The following is a 19,635-nucleotide window of genomic DNA, read 5'->3' as shown; positions in this document are numbered from 1 at the left end:
TGCAAGACTCAATATAGGTCAAGTCATCCAAAGAGTGTCTGTAGCTCTTGATCATCTCCCTCTCCCAGGGTCCCTTTCTACAGACAAGTTATCCCAATAGTTATGTGAAAAGTCACAGGCCTCAGGGGAGTTAAACCTACTAGAAAGGGACAAAGGAGAATTATCTTAGCTGCTATTAAATCCTGCTGCCTCAATGTGATAATCCATGCAGCGTGGATTTGACACACTGGGCACATAGTTTAAGGAACACTAGAGTACTGTAAGTACATTCATGTAAATATTCCTGTGACTTGACAAAGGTTCAAAAGCTTTGACTGGAGGAAGGGCAGACTTGACAAGTAAGGTACTAAAGCAACTAACTAAGCATCCACGGGCAAACAAACTCAATCTTATGGAAGCCACAGCTCAAAACCTGGGCTGGAGCCATGGCTGGGTGTGTAGAGGCACTTGCCTCCAGGCCTGATAACCTGCGCTGATCTCCAGCAGCCACCCCCATAGCTGCCCTCTGACCTCTACATGCATGCTGTGGCATGTATGCACCCCCCACACACTAATTATGAATAAAACTTTTTTTTAAAAAGCTCAAAATGACAGTACACTTAAATGAAGAAAAAAGTTTCAGAGCCCAGAATAAGACAAGAGTTCTTAGACTTGTCAACAAAAGTACAACCCATGGAATAAATACTGGTGAATGAGGGTGTAGCTCAGCTGTACAGGACTTCTCGAGCACGCAAGGGGCATGGGTTTAGTGCCCATCAGGGAGACAGACAGGCACACACACACAAAACCATCAGAGAGACAGATGCACACACACACACACACACACAAGGGTTGGGGGGGACTATGAACTGGGAACTCAGCACTTACCAACACACACACACACACATACACACACACACACACACACACACAAAGGTGGGGTGGGGGCCTGAAACTGGGAACTTGGCACTTACCGAAATGAACTATTTTGTTGTTCTGGGAAAGTTCATGTGAAAAGAAGACAAGCTAGTGACTGTGAGAAAAGCTTCTGCAAACCACACACCCAACACAGCACCGGCACATTCAGTTTCAAGGCAGGCAATTCATGGAGACTTTTCACCAGAGACCAAATGGGGCAAATGCCGTGTGCAGCTGCTTTGCATGGGCAGCCACTGCGAAATGCAAATTAAACCACAGAAAAGTGGCAGTAGCTATGAGAATCGCTAAAATTTTAAAGTGTCATCAAGAGCCATGGGATGCACAGAAATTAGATCACCCAATTGCTCCTGGCAACATAAGCAGAAAACACACCTAGAAAAGAGCAGTTTCTAGAAAGTCAAATGGGAGCCCCAGTATTTGTCCTCCTGAGCTATTTATCCCAAAGAAATGAAGACATCTTCACAAAAGCCAACACATACTCATACTGGCTTTACATGGCTTTACATTGATCGCCAAGCCCTGGAACTGAATACCCTTCAAATTGCTGCATAAACAGTGTTTTAAAATAAAAAAGATTGCATGGAGAAGTAGCAATAAAAAGTTTATTGATGTTTACAATTAGTTGGATGAACCTTGAGGAATGGTGCTGACTGCAAAGTCTAGTGCTCCAAACACACGGCATTTCTGAAATATCATCTTAGAATTAAAGGGCCAACCATTAGACAATGCGGAGGGATCCTTGTGTTGTGTCTACAGCAGCTAGCTCCAGCTGCTCTGGGGGGACGGGGTCTCAGCGCTGGAGGTGAGGTGGGAGGGCAGTTTCTGGCCCACAGACGGCCACTCCCCACAGCATCAGACACACAGGGCTGGAGAGGGGAAGGCACTCTGCCCTCTTCTCTAAAGTATCTCATGGTAGGGGCTCCATGTGGCCTCACTTTTCAGACCCTCACTCGAAAATGTCCCATGGCCTGAGGGCTCCAAGATGGGAATTTTGAGGAGACACAAACTGATTTTTCAACGATCAGACTAACCTTGTTTCTCGCTATTTCATGTATTAAGAGTTATTACATATAAACACTTAGCAAGAGTAGTAGAGAGATTCCAAGTTCCTAATTAGCCTTTGTCATTGTGTCTTTTATACTGCAATGACACATCAGAGAACTTCTGCTCCAAAAAATGACAAAATACGGGTTCAGACCAATGATTCCACTAAAAATATGATAAAAGAATAGTAGAGGGATTGTATCAATGTCATTCGCTGTTGGCAACAGTAAACTACATTTTTTTTTAAATGTGAAAAAGCCTCTTATTTCCTCCAAAGCTACAATCATTTCAATTTTGCTTCAGTTGTGAAAGGACTGGAAATATTTATGTGACTGTTCTATTTACTTTTCGTGGATGCATTGCTCCAAATCACCAGTTCTACCGTTATTGGCAGCTTGTGTCTGATTCATTATTAGGTGAAAAGAACGCCACAGGTGAAGGGCGAAGGTTGACAAGAAGCCTCAGCGGCTGCAGAGGGTGGGAGTCTGGTCCCAGCACCCATATCTGTTGACTCATAACACCTCTAACTTCAGCTTCAGGGCATCCAACACCATTTATGGCCTGAAAACCCCAATCACACACATATGTAATTACAAAAACATGGAATGACATGCACTAATATCTATGGGAATGATTCTAAGTGTGTTATGTAAAGTAACTGTAATACTTGCAAGAGCCACAGGGGCGCTGGCACTCTTAATCATACAGATGAGGATGCCGCGAACAGAAACATCCCGAAGATTAATTGGCCATTTTACCCCTTAACACTTGCTATGCCCTCCAGTTAAATGACAGTCATGAGTTCAGACTCCTCTGTTTTTGAACTGAGAACATCCAGGACTGTGCCATTCAGGGTATTATCAGTGGCTCTTCTATGTGAGTTGGTTTGCACACGTCACCAGTTTCAGGAAGTTCCCCTCTGCTTCAGGTTTCATCCTTTTATTTAAATGAGTGATGAGTTTTAGCAAGTTCTTTCCCATTCCTTTTGCTCTATTAATATGGATGGCATTGATTTTTAATCATGCATGTGTGTGTGTGCACGTGTGTGCATACATGAGGGCAGAAGCACACAAAAGAAGAAACCATCTACAAACAGTTGTGAGCTGCCCAACGCAGGTGTTGGGAACCAAACTCAGATCCTCTGCAGGACAAGCACTGGCTCTTACTCGCTGACACTTTGATTTTAGTCATCAAAAATAAAAAGTCGTACCACTATGGCAAATTCCACGTATTAAATAACCATCATTTTGAAATACCGAATTCAGGGATTTTTCTTCATAAGATAAGAATAATGATCAAGGGGCTGGAGAGATGGTTCAGAGGTTAAGAGCACTGGCTGATCTTCCAGAGGACCGCAGGTTCAATTCCCAGCACCCACAAGGCACCTCACAGGTGTCTGTAACTCCAGTTGCAGGGGGTCTGACACCCTCATACAGACATACATGCAGGCAAAACACAAATGCACATAAAATAAAAAGTTATCTTAAAAAAATAATGATTAATTTTCTGTGATCTTCATATTTTTTGGTTCCTTACTTCACTTTCTGTAAGTCTGTGTAAAACTGATACTATTTCTTATAGAGTTAATGACACTACTTTTTTAAAAAATAATTTATGTTTTAGATAGAGACAATTAAGACTTTCTCGGTTTTATGGTAACTTTGATCATATTTTTCAAAGAGTCTGTCCATTTTATCTACATTGTCAAGTTTGTTGGCATCTTTTTGCTAAATGCAGGACTGACACGGCTGCCTCTTTTTAAGTTAGTATCACTAACTTGTGCTATACCATTGTGCTATAACTTGGGACATACCATTCTACTAATAAGGCTATAAAACCAAGTTTGGTCTTATTAGCCTTCTCTACCTGTCTTTTCTATTTCAGATTCTATCTCTTTTTCTTCTTACTAGCTTCTGAAAAGTGCTAGCTTAAATTGTTGGTTTTGAACCTTTCCTGGGATAGCAATTCAAGGTTATTAACTTCCCCCTAAATAAGGTTTTATCTGCAGGCCTTAGAATTCAATAGGTTATATATTGGGATTGTAAAATACATTCTCATTTGCATTTCTGACTCATGGTTTACTTAGAAGCATACTGTTTAATTCCAAATTATTTTTCCAGATTACAGTTATAGAATCTAATTCCCTTTGGTCGGAAAGTGTGATTTATACAACTGCAATTCTTTGAGACTATTTACTAAGACTCTCCTATGACAGTGGAAACACCTGTCCTGGTAATTCCACGGACTCAGAAAGAATGCCCTCCCAATGTCATAAGTCAAGGTGGCTGATGGCAAGTCTGACATTTTTGGTCTCATTCTATCAATCAGAGAGGAGTAGAGTACTACATTTTTTTCAGTTAGACTTAGGGATCCTTTCTCTCTTTCCATCTGTTTTTAATTTATGTCTTTGGGGTGTACAATGCTCTCTTCCTCACATATGTATGGGTGGGTCCCTTGACCATAATTCAGTGGTCCTCTCCAGCTTGAAATTTGGTCGAGAGCCTTTGACATTAATCACAACTAATCCAGATGATAATTTCCTATCAATTTCTATGTGTTCATTTTGAATTTGTAGTTTTGCAGTTGGAATATCTCTCTGGTACACTACCTACTGATACTACTTCTTCATCCAATTTTATTAACCTCTGCCATTTTCATTCAAATGCTAAGTTCCTTTACATTTAATTAATTGTCAAGATTAGTTTTTGTTTTACTACTTTCTCATTCAAGATATCGTTTTTTTCCTACCTAAGAATTATTTTTCACTAAAACCTTTGTTGTTATGGTGGCAGATGTAACACTTTTTAAAAAAGGGGGGGAGGGACTCAAAAGGACTGTGATACATTTTTATAGCTTAGGACCCCCTCAACCTGTCTTAGATACAGAAACTGATACAATGACTATTGGGTGATTGATAGATACGATGCCCCAATATGGCAACTATTTTAATACCTGTATTTATCCCATGACATGGTACTGTATATGTACACAATACGTTTCACTGTAAAAATAAAATAATTACCAAGTAAATAAATCATTCCATTGTATTTTTCTCTACAGTTAATAATTCCCTGGGAAAATATTGATTTCATGTGTATTTTCGTATTTAGCCATGCCAAAGAATATAAAATAGATTCTTAGGATTAGAAGACATCTGGAAATCTCTGTACTCTTTTAATTCCCGTTCCTTGACTGGACCAGCTTCTTAGCCTCACAGCCTTTGCCAGATGCAGATGCCTCTGGCTACTCAGTGTAGGGCTCTTCCTTCCTTTATGGCTCTTCCTTCCTTTCTATCTTGGCCTTTCCCTTCTTCAGTTCCTTTGAACTTCTTCAAACCTGAAGCACTGACTTGTTTATTTTTTTTCTGGCTCCCCCAGTCTTAACAGGAGAGCTGGTTGAGTCACATGATCTACACTAAGACAACAGAATTCTACATCACTTTATGAGATAAAAACAACAATGGAGGCACCTGAGGTAAGGGAGGGCGCCTGCAGCATAATCAGCTGTTTGATCCACGTGGGCCTATAAAAAGAATGCCCTTCACAGCGTGGGCTGCAGTGTTCTCTCAATGTTGTGGAAGTCAAGGTGGTTGAGTGTGGGGGAGGGTGTGTTCTAGTCTTATCAATTAGATTAGAGAGCGGTGTTAAATTCTTCAGTTGTTTATGCACAGTATGAAGATTTTTGTAAAGGTGACAAATGAAGAAGGATCATAGTACATTTGTCTGGGTAGACTTTATTCACATAAAATTTATCATAAGCCAAGTCGTTAGCTACAAGTTCAAACATATAGTCAAAATGTATCTCCTTTAACTTAAGGCACTCCAAGTTTCCCTAAAGTACTCACTGTTTTCACACACTGTTCGAGAACTAGCCATAAATACCCAGTGCACACGGAGCTTTGTCCTTCATTTGTAGCATTATAAATTAACAATGAAATAAACCACTCTACATAAGGGGAATTAAAGCCAAACATCATTAAAGCTTACAAATTGGGCACAGAAAGGAAACCCCCCAATTTCAGTGCAAAGGCATTTGATCCTTTAATATTCTAAGACTTTACCTGTGGATTCTTAAAGTCACCTACTGGACAGCACTGCTAGCAAGCCCTTCTCACACCCCTCTGCTCTTATGGAAGAGCCTGTATTAACAGCCTGATAACATCAACATGACTGCCCTTCTACTAGAAAGTCAAGGTACTGAGTTGACTCACAGAATTAACAAAAACACACCAACACCTTCCTACTACCTTTGGGTACTGTCATTAAGAGCTAAGTAGTTTCTGAAGTCAATACTTTCTCCTGAATAGAAAGCAGAGCAGAATTTAGTTAATCATTTGACAGCGCGCACGCACGCGCGCACACACACACACACACACACACACACACACACACACACACACACACCTCCATGTCAAAGGCTAGTTCACTACAAGATTTTCTCAAAGCAAAACTGGACTCTCAAGGGCTTTAATAGCAATACACTGTTTCAAAGACACAAATGAATGAGCACGAAGTTCAATATGATAATCTATTTAAATATTATTTCCTGAATAAGCACTTTATAAAACATTACATAGTTCTAGTATTCTGAGAATAAAAGACAAAGTAAATACATCTCACAGAAGGCTAAGACACCAAAAGGACTCCCTTCTTATGCTACCCTTTCTAAAAACTCACTCATAGGCTGGATGAGCGCTGTATAAGCCACAACTGAGCCAACAGAGTCGCTGGTACCCACAGCACTGTAGGACTATGGTATCTTCAGCTGGTGTTAAATACTCTACTGGCAGACAGCTAAAAAATGTATGCAGAAATTTTTCTACTATTTTATTTGATAAACTCTTTATCCTTTAGTATTGATGTTACATGTAACAAGTCAGAACATTTATGAACAAAATCAGTCCTGTTCTGTTCCCAAAACACCCATTTTTATGATCAACAGCATAGATTATGTATGGAATACAGAAATGCCTCTCAAAACTCCAATACTGGGCGCCAGATATCAGGCGTTGAGAAACTAGCAGTGAGTCAAGACAATGCAGTGTCTGAGATGACCAACAGGCGACACTGTCTCAAATGCTTGACTGCACTGCACACTTCCTGTAGCGCCATCACCAAGCTGGTTTCATGTTGTTAGAACTTACAGATCACTCTCGTCAGTGAACACTGGTCTTTTCTCTAACAGACATTATGTGGGCTGTTCTAATAATTCTGGTGCTGAGGAACCGAGCAGCTAGGGAGTGATGGCAGTGCTTCTCAACACACCTGCGGTTCTCAGTGAGGATTAAGAAGAGTCCAGTGAGGAAGTAAGCAGGGTAGGGCCGGGCTGCTTTGCCCCTTAGCACATGGCACCCACGTGACCGCGGTGAAGAAGCAGAAGACAACAAACTCCACTTTACATTTCTTACCACTCTGCTATATGGAAGGCACATTAAAGTCTCAAAGGTAAATATAAAAATTCTGACCTTGCAGCCTTGTATTTTTCTACAGCATCTGAACATTTCCAATAAACATAAGAACTGAAAACCGTAACAGGAGTTTTTAACTGTAATATCAACTTGTGAGTCCATGGGAGTATACAACTAAGGTTTGCAAGAAGTGACCTTTCCCGACAGCTCTGCTCTGGCACGTAGTCCAATCCCCTTTGTAAGTCACATGACATCCATATACACACACACTCACACACACACCTTACCCAAAGACATTAAACACAAATAGGGAAAAACAATTTTTCTCTATTTTCTTTGAAATTTCTTATTAACATTAGTATCCACATGGTCTGGGTACATAACCCAGGCTGGACTGGGCTCAATCTCAAGGTCCTCGGCCTCATCCACCCCATCCCCCAACTATCCGACCGACCTATGGCACTTACAACCACGCCCAGCTCCAAAGACAACTTGTGACCTGTCAACAGCTCAGGGCCTTAACATAGTCTTAGTTGTTTTTTGTTTGTTTTTAGCAGCTTTACTTAAAGTGATTTCTTTGTATGCTACAGCTCCACTATGTGGCTAATCCACTTATTAACCATCACAGAATTTCCTACTTCAAGGGTTTTCTTGGGTCACACACTACTTAAAGATAAATATAAAAATATAGGCAACTTTTTCTCCAGGATACACAAAATTCACAAATTACATAAATATTTCCCTGTCACTTACAAACATAAAAATTTGTTAGAAAAGCATGCCTATTAAATTCTGGTGTATTTTCACTGAAAGTTAGATTTTTAATGAAAAAGAAACTATACTATTTTTCTCAAAGGCCCTTGTTAGTGAAACAGGTGGTCTGCACTGACCACCAGCATCTCTACCACGGTCACGGTCATTTATATCAGGCGACACTCCAAAACAAGACACAAGGAAAACCAGAGTGGCTTTAGCATGTTTGTCTTGTCTTTTGACACATATCTCTTTATGTGATAACACCATTCCTTGCATGGATCCTTAGATCTGAAACTAATAAGACACTTTGGGTTATGCAATTAAAGGATCATCGTCATCTTCCTGCAGCTGAAGGCGTGAGAATGGACGGGAAGCGGACGTTCTGCTCTGCATGAATATTATAAGGCCTGTTAGCATGGTTAATACCAATAGTGCACTGATGACAATCCCAATGATTTCTGGGAGATTAATGCACCACTGGTCCACTAACAAGCACTTGGTATGGCTGAATGTTCCATTATTAGGATGTGGTTTTAGTCCCAGGATGTGGCACATCATTGGGTAAATGTCCACGGTGTTAATAGTGCTCTGCTTGTAACCTTTTCTAAAAGCAGGACCGTGGGCAGCAAGGAATGGATGCATAGAAGGCAAAGAATTGTCGTAGCCATGGTCACCTACTGGAAAAAAGACAAAATCATGTTATTAAACATCAATCTTTTTATTGCAAAATAACTCATTCACTATAAATACACTAGCTTCTTACCAGTCTAGTTCCCATTCATTAAGACTCTGACTGGCTGCACTGCAGAAGACAGAAATAAAATCTTTATTTCCTTCAACTTGGGCTTGCCATTTCATATGCACACGCTACTCTTCCAGACTGCAGTTCTCTCTACCTGAACCACTTATGTTTCAGTCCTATGCACTCACTCACCTTCCCATCTCCCGTGCTACTTGTAAAACCTTACTATCAACAGCACGGGCAGCTTAGAAGAATGTTCAAGTGTACAAGTCCCGTACACTGCGAGACAGAACCCTGAATGGGAGGATGGGACTCCAGGCTCAACTGTGTCAACTGTTCCAGTGAGAATTACCATAGCACGGTGTATCACTGCTTACTGCCAGCTAATAAATACCTCAAAAAATCAGGAAGGTCCGATAGGTGAGGGTTTAGAGAAAGTATTTGTGTACTGACTGTGAAAGAAATCCAGCCAACTCTAGCTTGTAACTTCAGAAAATGTCCGGGCCAAAGAAAGACATGGCTGGCCATGCCTGATACAAAGCCGACCCCAGGCTCCTCCGCTAACAACCTTGTCTATCAATGCATTGCATGAATTTCCATTTTAGGAATATGGAGGTTGGCTGCAGCATTGTGGGACTGTTACAACAAGTCTCCAACGATTCCACTGCAATTAAAATTTTAAGTAAGTATCATGGAAAAAATATTGGGAGGGGAAAGTCCCACAAATCATGCTTGTTTATATTCCCACACTGATGGATTGTAATGGTTTTGTTCTCTGCTCTGTATTTTCCAAGTTTACAAAGTAAGTATTTAAAACAACATAAATATCAATTTTACATAAACTTTCTTAGCTTCTTACCCTTGCCTGATACTTCCAAATTCCCATCCTGTAGTTTGCAACCAAATTTGGTCCTTCACCTGCTTTGTAAGCCAACGTTCACTGCCACATACGCCACTTCAGTCAGTGTGCTAAGCAGAGCCGTTTCCATGCCAGAAAAACAGAGCCGAGCAGCTGAAACACAGCTGGCCCACAAAGCCAAACACATCATCTTGCCTTCTAAGGAAGGTGGCTGACCCCTGCAATGTACTCCTGTATCAGAATTCTTAAAAGTCTTCTACAGATGAATAACCTTCCTGTGAGACAAGACATGTAACTGACCCTACACAACCAACGTTTGAGGAGCAGTGCTGATGTGTCTACTTTGCTAACTTGGCTAACTGTTTCCTTTGAACTCCTGCCCAGTGATCCACAGAACCACAGCATACAAGGAAGTGATTTCATCATTTGGGAAAGTCTGGGGGTCACTCGGGCAAAAGGAAAAGGAATTAGAAAGTGAAACAGCAGCCCTCCTTTAGTTACACAGCCTCTTAATGGAGAGTGAGACTTGGCCATTGTAAGGGGTTACCAAATGAAAATCACGCGAGAACTACCTTTGCAAACCTGAATATAGATATAATGAAATCAAAGTACCTGCCTTCCAAAGCCAGGTCACAATGTATGATAGCCTTGAGATTACAGAATACCAGAAATAAATACTTACACTTTAATGATGACTTATTTAGTACAATTGTCCAGCCTTCATCAGCAACCAAAATAATAGGCTGAATTCGATCACTATGTTGGTAGTGAAATCTGGCAGGAATATCTTCTTTGAGATAAACATTCATGTGAGGGCTACAGTGTTTCAGTTTGTCATAAACCTCTGTGACATCTGTAAAAGGGATGCAAAGGGGGAATACTGTGACTTAGAAGCAAAGCTATATCTGACTAGTGTAAATAGAAATACACATTATTTAAGACAACATTAGCTGGTTATATCACTTTTATTCTCAAAACAGAGAGCAATCATGAGGCAGTGTCAGAGATGGGCACACGCAGGACTTTCATTCACCCGTGTATCTCTCTTCATTATGTGGTATGTGCTCAGTGTCTTAGAAAGGAAACAGTTTTACACTGAGTATCCTAAGCAAATATAAATTGTGTATTATTACTGATTACTAATTCTATCACTGGAAGAAATGCCCATCTTACTTAAAGAGCTACTTACTTCTTTTGGGAAGAATCGCAGCCACAGGGGTCAAGTCTATAAGACTGTAGTTTGAGGGGTTGATGCAGGCGTCCAGATGTATCAGTCTGTTCTCAGAGCACTGAGTCATCCCGTGATCACTTGTGATGATCACATTAAGGTTTTCCCACAGCCCTAACTCCTTGAGTTTTTGTACAAGATCACCAATAAGGCCATCTATTTCTTTCAATACCCTGCTCATGTTTTCTTTATCTTCAGGCCCATATTTGTGGCCGCTTGCATCTGGTTCTTCCCAGTAGAGCGTGGCAAAGGTGACGGGTGGGTTGGAACTACTAAGCCAGGAGGTGACATTATTGAGTCTCTCCTCAAAGGGCACTGAGCTGCTGTAGCTCATAAAATAGGAAGGTGTAGTATTGTGGATGGGCACATCAGTTCCGGGCCACATGGCAGCAGCACTTGATCTGTTTCCTTGAAGCTGATTGGTCACCCAAATAGGCACTGCCCCATCCCACCAAAATGGATCCTTATCATTAGACTCAGAAAAATGTTTCTTTGTGACGCCATCATACATGGTGTTGGCCACAATGCCATGGCTTTCCTCATATAAGCCTGTCACGATGCTGTAATGGTTTGGAAACGTTTTTGTGATAAAAACGTTTGTAACATGTTCCACCAAGATACCTTCTTTGATAAAGTTCTGGAGGTGAGGGAGGTCATAGTCCTTCAGGTAGTCAGCTCTAAAGCCATCAAAGGACACCAGAAGTAACTGCGGTGTCAAGCTATAGGAAGAGTTACCTCTACAGTCAGCGACAAGTCCCAGAAATAAAAGTATTACTAATAACTTCATAACGAACACGTTGAACACAGCAGCCAGGGCTCCTAAAATATAAAAACACAACTAGGAACTAGTAACATTACTTAAGTTTCAGAAATTTAACCAACAGAAGAGAACAGTTACAAATTCTTGACATACCAGCTTTACTGATGTCAACTTAGAACTTCAATTTAAAGATAACAATAAAGTTGAAATACAGAAGGAAAAATTGCCTTGCCTTGTCCAGTTTCCAACTGATACCTGTCCCATACATCGTCAAACTGTGGAGGGAAAATGGGACATTTTTCTGTCCCCATAAACATTCCTGCTTATCTGTTTTGCTCATGTAGAGCAGGAGAAATTATTCTAAATGTTTATGAAAAATAGATAAAAACATAAGAATGATTCTTTTGTTCAAAATACAAGTAATTCCAAGCTTTCAGGAGTTTTTCTTAGTTTTCATAGCTGTGGGAATTCCACCATGCTGGCTCATCACAGTTTGTATTTATGAAAAAATCCTGCTATAAAATAGAGACAAAATAAATGCTACCCGAGAAGGGAAATCTCATTGGGCATTTGCTCCAATTTTGACATGAAGTTGACTAGCAGACAAAACTTATAAGGACTTGGATGCCACAGTAAAGAGAGAAGAAACTGAAGTTACTAAAAGAGACTTCATCTCTATACCATCCTTAAACTTTCATTTACTGCTTTAGTTATGACTATTTTTCCTAATTTTCCAGATTCAGGGTTATTCTTAATTACTCTTTAAAAATGATCTGTTGGTTACTGGATTGATCATGTGAAATTTTACAGTGTCTAAAATGTTTCAAATATAGTTACATCTAATGAGAAATGAGGAATGCTGCAATCAGAGCTGGGCCGCCACACACAAAAGAATTAGCATGGTGTTCCTGTATCCCACCACATGGAAAACTTAAAATTCATCCCAGACCTGCATGAAAGCTGAAGCTGTAAAGTTCTTAGAGGAAAATCAAGCAGGGAATCTTCATAAGCTTTTATTATGTCTAAAAACTTAGGTGTCATGCCAAAAACACAAGCGAAAGAGGGATTCACAAGTGATGGCTTCCTGTGTGAGTCTATTCAGCTGAATCTTAGAAGGTGTGAGTCCACAGAGATACAGCAGGCGTAGTTACTCAGGGGTCGGCTTGTGAGAACGCGTCAGTAATGCCAATGGGAGGGAAGTTTCTTTTGGAGGTGGTGGAAAAGTGTTCTCAGATTGACTGTGACGATGGTTATAATTTTATACAGCTGTACGTCTAAATGAGTGACTTCAACGGTATGTTCTTATATACCAATAAAATTATCTTTTCAAAGGTGAAACTGTATTCTTAAATGTTCCAACCACAAAATAGCCAACATCTTTATCATCTCTCATTTTACCTCAAAAAATGGTGTGAATTATCTCATAATGCAGATTTGGGTGTTTTAACATGAGAAGATTTTGTACTACTTCCTATATGCAAAACAATACCACAAAACAAAACCTGTTTGTCCTTTTCCTACAAAATACAAACGAAAAATCTTTCTTCCCCAAATCCTGAAGAGAAAAGGCTATTCAATAAACATATGCTACTACAGAACCCCAGAGTAGGAAAACTCGGCAGACTGGATACAAAAGCAGTCCTTGTCTTTAAGCTTAGCACAGTAAGTTTTATTCGAACAAAGTCCTAAGTTATAAGCAAATCACCAGCAAAAAGGTCCCCAAACTATTTTCAGAGAATAAGATAGCCATGGTTCCAAAAAGAAAATTATAAAACACTGAAAGAAATTCTGTAATATCCCAAGGAATACACAAGCAGATATATCTGGACTGCATCCCACAGCTTGCCAGTAACTGGAAAAACCATGTAGTCTCCAATTTAGAAGACAAAGCATCCCTTCCCTCCTCTGGGTTGGCTGTCTTGCCTGGATGGAATGCACGTCAATCAACTCTCACTGAATTACCTAGGGCATGATAGGCTTCGGTTGGATGAGCACAAGGTAAAAACGCCACTTTCCAGTATCAGAATTCCATCTGCTCTGTGGTGCACAAAAGTGGCTTTAAAATAGCGTTATCCATTACCACCTGTGTGCGCAGTGACATAACGGGTGGGTTACCCAGAGATTTTTATTAAGTGCTTAGCAATCTAAGGGAAGAAACCCAACACCCTGAGAACTTTCTACATCTTAAAAAAAAAATATAAAATTATAAACGGCCCTCACTCCTGTCCCTGACCTCCACTGTTCTAGACCACATAAGGTTTTCTAGTATCTTCAAGTTAGTACATCTATCTTGTATATCTGTGTATAAAATGCCCCCTTTAAGTACTCATTGTAGACCCAACAGAATTTCTTCCCAATTATGCTGCGTGAAACTAATTTTAAAATTAGTTGATGGGAAAGGGGTGGGTACTCGAAAGCGTGGAGTTCCTTAAAAATGAGAAATCTCTGGGAAAACGAAAAGAAAGAAGGCGTTCCTGCAGCAGACCGGCCCTCTGGAGTCAAACCGAAGGTGCACCGGAATTTTCCGGTCACAAACTGGCCAGCCCTCAAGGCTCAGGGCCGGGACCAGCGTGGGACCGGTTGTTTGTGCAGCGCCTGACCCAGCATCCGGCATCTCCCTCGGCTGCTCGCTCTCTAGTCTTTTAGGACCGGTACCTCATTCGACAGTAGGACAGCACTAACCCCGGGGCGGACGCCGCCCGGCCCGCACGCCTGTCCCCGACCTCCGTCCTCACCTCACGCCACAGTTCCCATCCCTCCACCTGCCGGGGTCGGCGCCACCTCTCCGAGCACCCCCCCCGCGCGTCCCCTCCGGGGAGACCGGAGCCTCACGTGGAGAAGAAGGGAAGCAGAGGCTCTGGCGGTCACTCCCCTCCCGCCCCCGGGGAAGCTGGGGAAGAGAGTGGCATGTCCCTTCGGACTCACCCGCAGCCGAGGCCACCTCGGTCCGGCGCGCGGAACTCGGCCCTAGCGGAAACCGCGCGCTGCGGACTACTTGCGGTCGAAAGCGACGCCGGCGGAGCGCGGCTCAGCCGTGCGCTTCCTGAGACGCCCTGCGCTAGTAGCGGTCGCCCACCCCCGCCGGGGCCAGCGGGACGCCGCGGAGACGAGCGCTGCTCCGGGCGCTCCCAGTGCGCAGCTGCCGGACACCGCGCTGAGCGGCAGCGGCCACCGCGGAGTCTGAGACGACTACCTGGATTGGACGCCCCAGCCAGCTGTGAATGGGACTCCCCTTCCCATTGGCTGGTGTCACGTACCACTCGGAGACAGGTGGAGTTTAACTGGACCTAGGGAAAAAGGTTTGCTCCTCTCTCTCCGGCCCTGCCCTCTTATCATCCAAGTTATGAGTTCCCAGTTTTAGCCAGAAGATGAGAATGTCCCTTCTGCCTTCACCTGTACAAAGAAAGAAACTCTGAAACAACCAGTTCACTTTTCTGGGCATGTTTCTGCTGTTTTGGATTCCTCTTCTGATGCGGCGGAGATATACTATTGCCTGTGTCTGCAATCCTAAATAAGAGTCAGTTAGAGTCGTCAAACTAAATTTGTTCCAGTTTTCCCTTTCACACAGCTAGAATGTGTATGTGAAATGCTCTTGCCTTTAAAGAGAGTGTTAGTCACTTAAAAATCCAACTTCACACCTAAGAGACTTGCCAGAGATAGATTGATTTTTATGTTGGTGTTGCCCAGGACAACTGACAGAGAGAGGCTAGTACTTTTCTTTGTATCTGTAATGCCCAAAGATGAAGCTGTCACTAAAGTAAGTATTCAGTCTTTGTTGGATTTAATAAGGTATTTTAAGGTACTCCGGGTTAGTATCCCCTTCCTCTGCTAAAGTTCAAGGACCCAGAGAGTATTCTCATTACTGAATCCATACCAGATACTCAAAACTGTATAATGGAATGAGTTGAGGATATCGTAATCATACACAACATCCTGAAGTCTGAAAGCTGAGCTGTGAACCCAGTAGCTGGATTTATCTGGTACTTGCAGCGGTTGTCACTAAATGCCAGACTGAGTTTGGTACCTTGGTCTGACCTGAGGGGATAGCCGTAATTAAGACCACGGGTGCGAACAGAGGGAGCAGTTTGAATGGGAATTGTCGCCTGTTCGTTATTGGTCTGCCTTGACAAACTGATCCAGTTTCAGCAGCCCCCCCCGATAATCCCAGGCGTTAGAAAAGTGGAGCATCTTGGATCCACAGGTCGTCTCTGCTGAAATCTTGGTAGAAGCCATCAAATTCAGCCCTAGAATCTGCCAGCACTGAGTAATCTTGGGCACTCGCCTCAACCTGTGTGAACTTTATCTCCTCATCGGCACAGGCGTTTCTGCAGTACCGACCTCTCAGGATTCTTGTCAAATAAGTTCTTGAAGGCAATCAAGCACTTGGCATACTCGTTGATCGTGGTATTAGCTGGGATTGTCGTGAAACCGCCCAGAATGTTCCCCATTTTGAACAATAATTAGGTTAAAATGGAAGTTGCAGGAGAAGTTATATAGTTGCACGGTTTAGCAAAACTTAGATTTTCTGCATTTGGGCACCAGTTCTGCATATACTGCTGCTTCCTTACTAGGAAAAAAAAAAGCAGAATTGAGTGCTGTATGGGTGACACGTGCAGTAAGAAAGCAATGTGCTGTCCCCAAGAGAAAGAAAAACTTCCGCATCCCCTGCCATTGCCTGGGAGTGGATCGGTTCAGAGACCCAAGCGTATGGTCCCCTCCACTACTTGAAGATAAGGGTAGTCAAAAATAAGGGACAAACTGATTCCTTTTTGACACCAGACTCTCTGCTGTCTCTCATATTATTTCTCCTATGGCAATTAATTGAAATCATGTGTCAAATATACCCGAATGATAAGGGGTTACTTGTTTCCTGAAGAACAAGAAATCCAGAAAGAAGGTGCACTTCAGAATCACTGACTTTGCAGTTCCATGGGGGGGTGATATTACTCATGCATGCCACTCTTTCTTTCTACCTGGAAATTGATTGGCTTCTGATTCTTTTCATGGTAAAGATAACTACCTACAGTTTACAGGAATGGTAAGATCTATTTTTTTTTTTACATGCTTCCTGGGCAAACACGAGACTCTCAAGGGTTTTGGTATCTTAGTGGTGGCACCTCCAATTCAGTAGACTAGTTGCTGTCTCCTATGCCCAAACTCTGAGAGAGTAAAATCAAAATAGGTAAGCAACTATTTTCCATCCACACCCTAAGCTGAGCACCGGGCAGAAACTATTTTCCCAAAATTCTTTCTTCTTAGTATGATTTGAGATGGAGTGGAGCTGGTCGTTGGAAGTTCACTAAAGTATTCGTCTAGATATGTATGTTTGGTTGGAAGTGTCACCCCAGCACCTGGCATCCCTATTTTCAAAAATCTGGGATGTTTGGTTGGAAGTGTCACCTCGGCCCTTAACATCCCTTATACCCAAAAGGTCTGGAATGTTTGGATTTCAGGCTTCACACTGGCCAGCCTTACAGACCAGGTAGCAATGACACACACCTTTAATCCCCAAGTAGCCACACTAGTTTGCCATAGAAACCAGGCTAGTAGTGATCCTTTAATCCCAGAACTAGAGAGGATTATTAAAACAGGAGGGGACAGCTCTCCGTCTCGTCTCATTCTGAGGTTTCTTGGATGGCCAGATCACCATTTTCAGACTGAGGTTGAGGTAAGAGCCAATGGCTAGCTGCTTGTTTTTCTGGTTTTCAGGTTGAACCCAACTATTTGTCTCTGAGGTTTATTAATAGTGCTTCAGGGGTAGTACTCAATTGTGTAAATGTACCACATTTTCTTTATCCATTTTGTGGTTGAGGGGCATCTAGGTTGTTTCTAGGTTCTGGCCTATTATGAATAATTGCTGCTATGGACATAGTTGAGCACCATGTCCTGTGGTGTGGGTTTGCATCTTTTGGCCCCAAGAGCAGTATTGTTGGGTCTTGAGGTAGATTGATTCCCAATTTACTGAGAAACAACCATACTGATGTCCAAAGTGACTATACTAGTTTGCACTCCCAACAGCAATGAAAGAGTGTTCCCCTTCTCAGCATCCTTTCCAACATAAGCTATCATCAGTGTTTTGATCTGAGCCATTCTGACTTGGTTTAAGATGGTATCTCAGAGTCGTTTTTGAGATGCATTCCATGGTTGCTAAGGATGTTGAACAATTCCTTAAGTGTCTTCAGCACATTTGAGATTCTTACTGTTGAGAATTCCTTGTTTAGATCTGTCCCATTTTTGATTGGATTATTGACATTTTAATGTCTAGTTTCTTGAGTTCTTTATATATTTTGGAAATCAGTCATCTGTCTATTGTGTGGTTGGTGAAGCTCTTTTCCTATTCTGTAGGCTACTGTTTTGTCTTATTGACTGTGTTCTTTGCCTCTGTAAACTCAGTTTCAGGAGGTCCCATATTTTAATTGTTGCTTTCAGTATCTGTGCTACTGGTTTTATATTTAGGAAGTGGTCTTCTGTGCCCCATGTGTTCAAGGCTACTTCCCACTTTCTCTTCTGTGAGGTTCAGTGTGTCTAGATTTATGTTGAGGTTTTTGATCTGTTTGGACTTGATATTTCTGTAACATGTTGACATACAGTTAAGCCAGCACTATTTGAAGATGCTTTTTTCCTTTGTATATTTAATGGTTTGTCCTGTCCCTTTAAGAGAAAGCTCTGCCCACTCTCCCCTCCCCTGTCTGACAAGGCAAGCAGATCTTCCTTCCACTTCCAGCCTGAGACCTTCTTTTCCAATCTCTCTCCCTTCTCCCCCTTCTCCCCTTCCCCCTCATCTCTGTTTCTCTCTCTCTCTCTCTCTCTCTCTCTCTCTCTCTCTCTCTCTCTCTCTCTCTCTGCCTTTCTCTGCTCTTCCCTCTTCTTACCTTTCCTCTTTCCCTTCCCCTCCATAACCCACTAAATAAATACCCACTTTCTCCACATGGCATTCCTATCCAGTCTTTGTCTTTCACCCGTCAACCAGCTCACACCCACAATGCAGCTCCCTGCCTGGGACTCACTGCCCCTTGTGGCCTACTGCCCACTGTCACCACTTGGGGACCTGCAGCATTTTATTTTTACCATAACAGTATAATTTTCGCTTCTTTGTCAAAAATTAGTTGTTCATATATATGTAGATTAATATCGGGGTCTTTGATTTGATTCCATTGGTCCACCTGTCTTTTTCATGTCAATACCAAGCTGTTCTTATTACTATAGTTCTATAATAGAGCTTGAAGTCAGGGATAATGATACCTCTGGAGGTTCCTTTATTATATAGGATTGTTTTGACTATCCTGGGTTTTTTTTGTTTTTCCGTATGAAGTTGAGTATTGTTCTTTCAAGTTCTGTGAAGAATTGTGTAAGTATTTTGATGGGGATTGCATTGAATCTGTAGATTGCTTTTGGTTAAGATTGCCATTTTTACTGTGCTGATCTACCTATCCAACCAGCATGGGAGGAGATCTTTCCATTTTATGGTATCATCTTCAATTTCTTTCTTCAGAAACTAAAGTTTCTTTTCGTACAGGTCTTCCACTGTTTGGTTAGCATTACCTGATGTTAGGGAGGGTCATCTGTCTATGTGTTACTCTTTCATTAGTTAATAAAGAAACTGCCTTGGCCTTTTGATAGGCCAGCTGTTAGGTGGGTGTAGTAGACAAAACTGAATTCTGGGAGGAAGAAGGCAGTGAGGCAGTCGCCATGAAGCTCCAACCTCAAGATGGACATAGGCTAGAATCTTCCCAGTAAACCACCACCTCATGGTGCTACACAGATAACTAAATATAGGTTAATCAAGATGTGAGAGTTAGCCAATAAGGGCTAGAGCTAATGGGCCAGGCAGTGCTTTTAACTGAATATTTTTGAAGTATGATCTAATGATTTTTTTAATTCCTCAGTGTCTATTGTTATGTCCCCCTTTTTTATTTCTGAC

The 19,635-nt window shown here is 41.9% G+C and overlaps 1 protein-coding gene across 1 annotated transcript; it reads right to left on the bottom strand.

Annotated features, from left to right (window-relative positions):
- Positions 1 to 6,475: 6,475 nt before the first annotated feature.
- Positions 6,476 to 14,829, bottom strand: Enpp4 (ectonucleotide pyrophosphatase/phosphodiesterase 4). The gene is made up of 4 exons (XM_038343518.1): positions 14,640 to 14,829; positions 10,916 to 11,773; positions 10,409 to 10,579; positions 6,476 to 8,802 (listed from the first exon to the last, which is right to left on the bottom strand). The coding sequence occupies exons 2-4, from the start codon at positions 11,739 to 11,741 to the stop codon at positions 8,438 to 8,440; spliced, it is 1,362 nt and encodes a 453-aa protein (XP_038199446.1). The 5' UTR covers positions 11,742 to 11,773; positions 14,640 to 14,829; the 3' UTR covers positions 6,476 to 8,437.
- Between the last annotated feature and the right edge of the window lie 4,806 nt (positions 14,830 to 19,635).

Source organism: Arvicola amphibius, chromosome 9, assembly GCF_903992535.2.
Source record: "Arvicola amphibius chromosome 9, mArvAmp1.2, whole genome shotgun sequence".
In the NCBI taxonomy this organism is placed as follows: domain Eukaryota; kingdom Metazoa; phylum Chordata; class Mammalia; order Rodentia; family Cricetidae; genus Arvicola; species Arvicola amphibius.
Note: the sequence above shows the minus strand (reverse complement) of the source record. Positions and strands in the feature narration are given on the sequence as shown.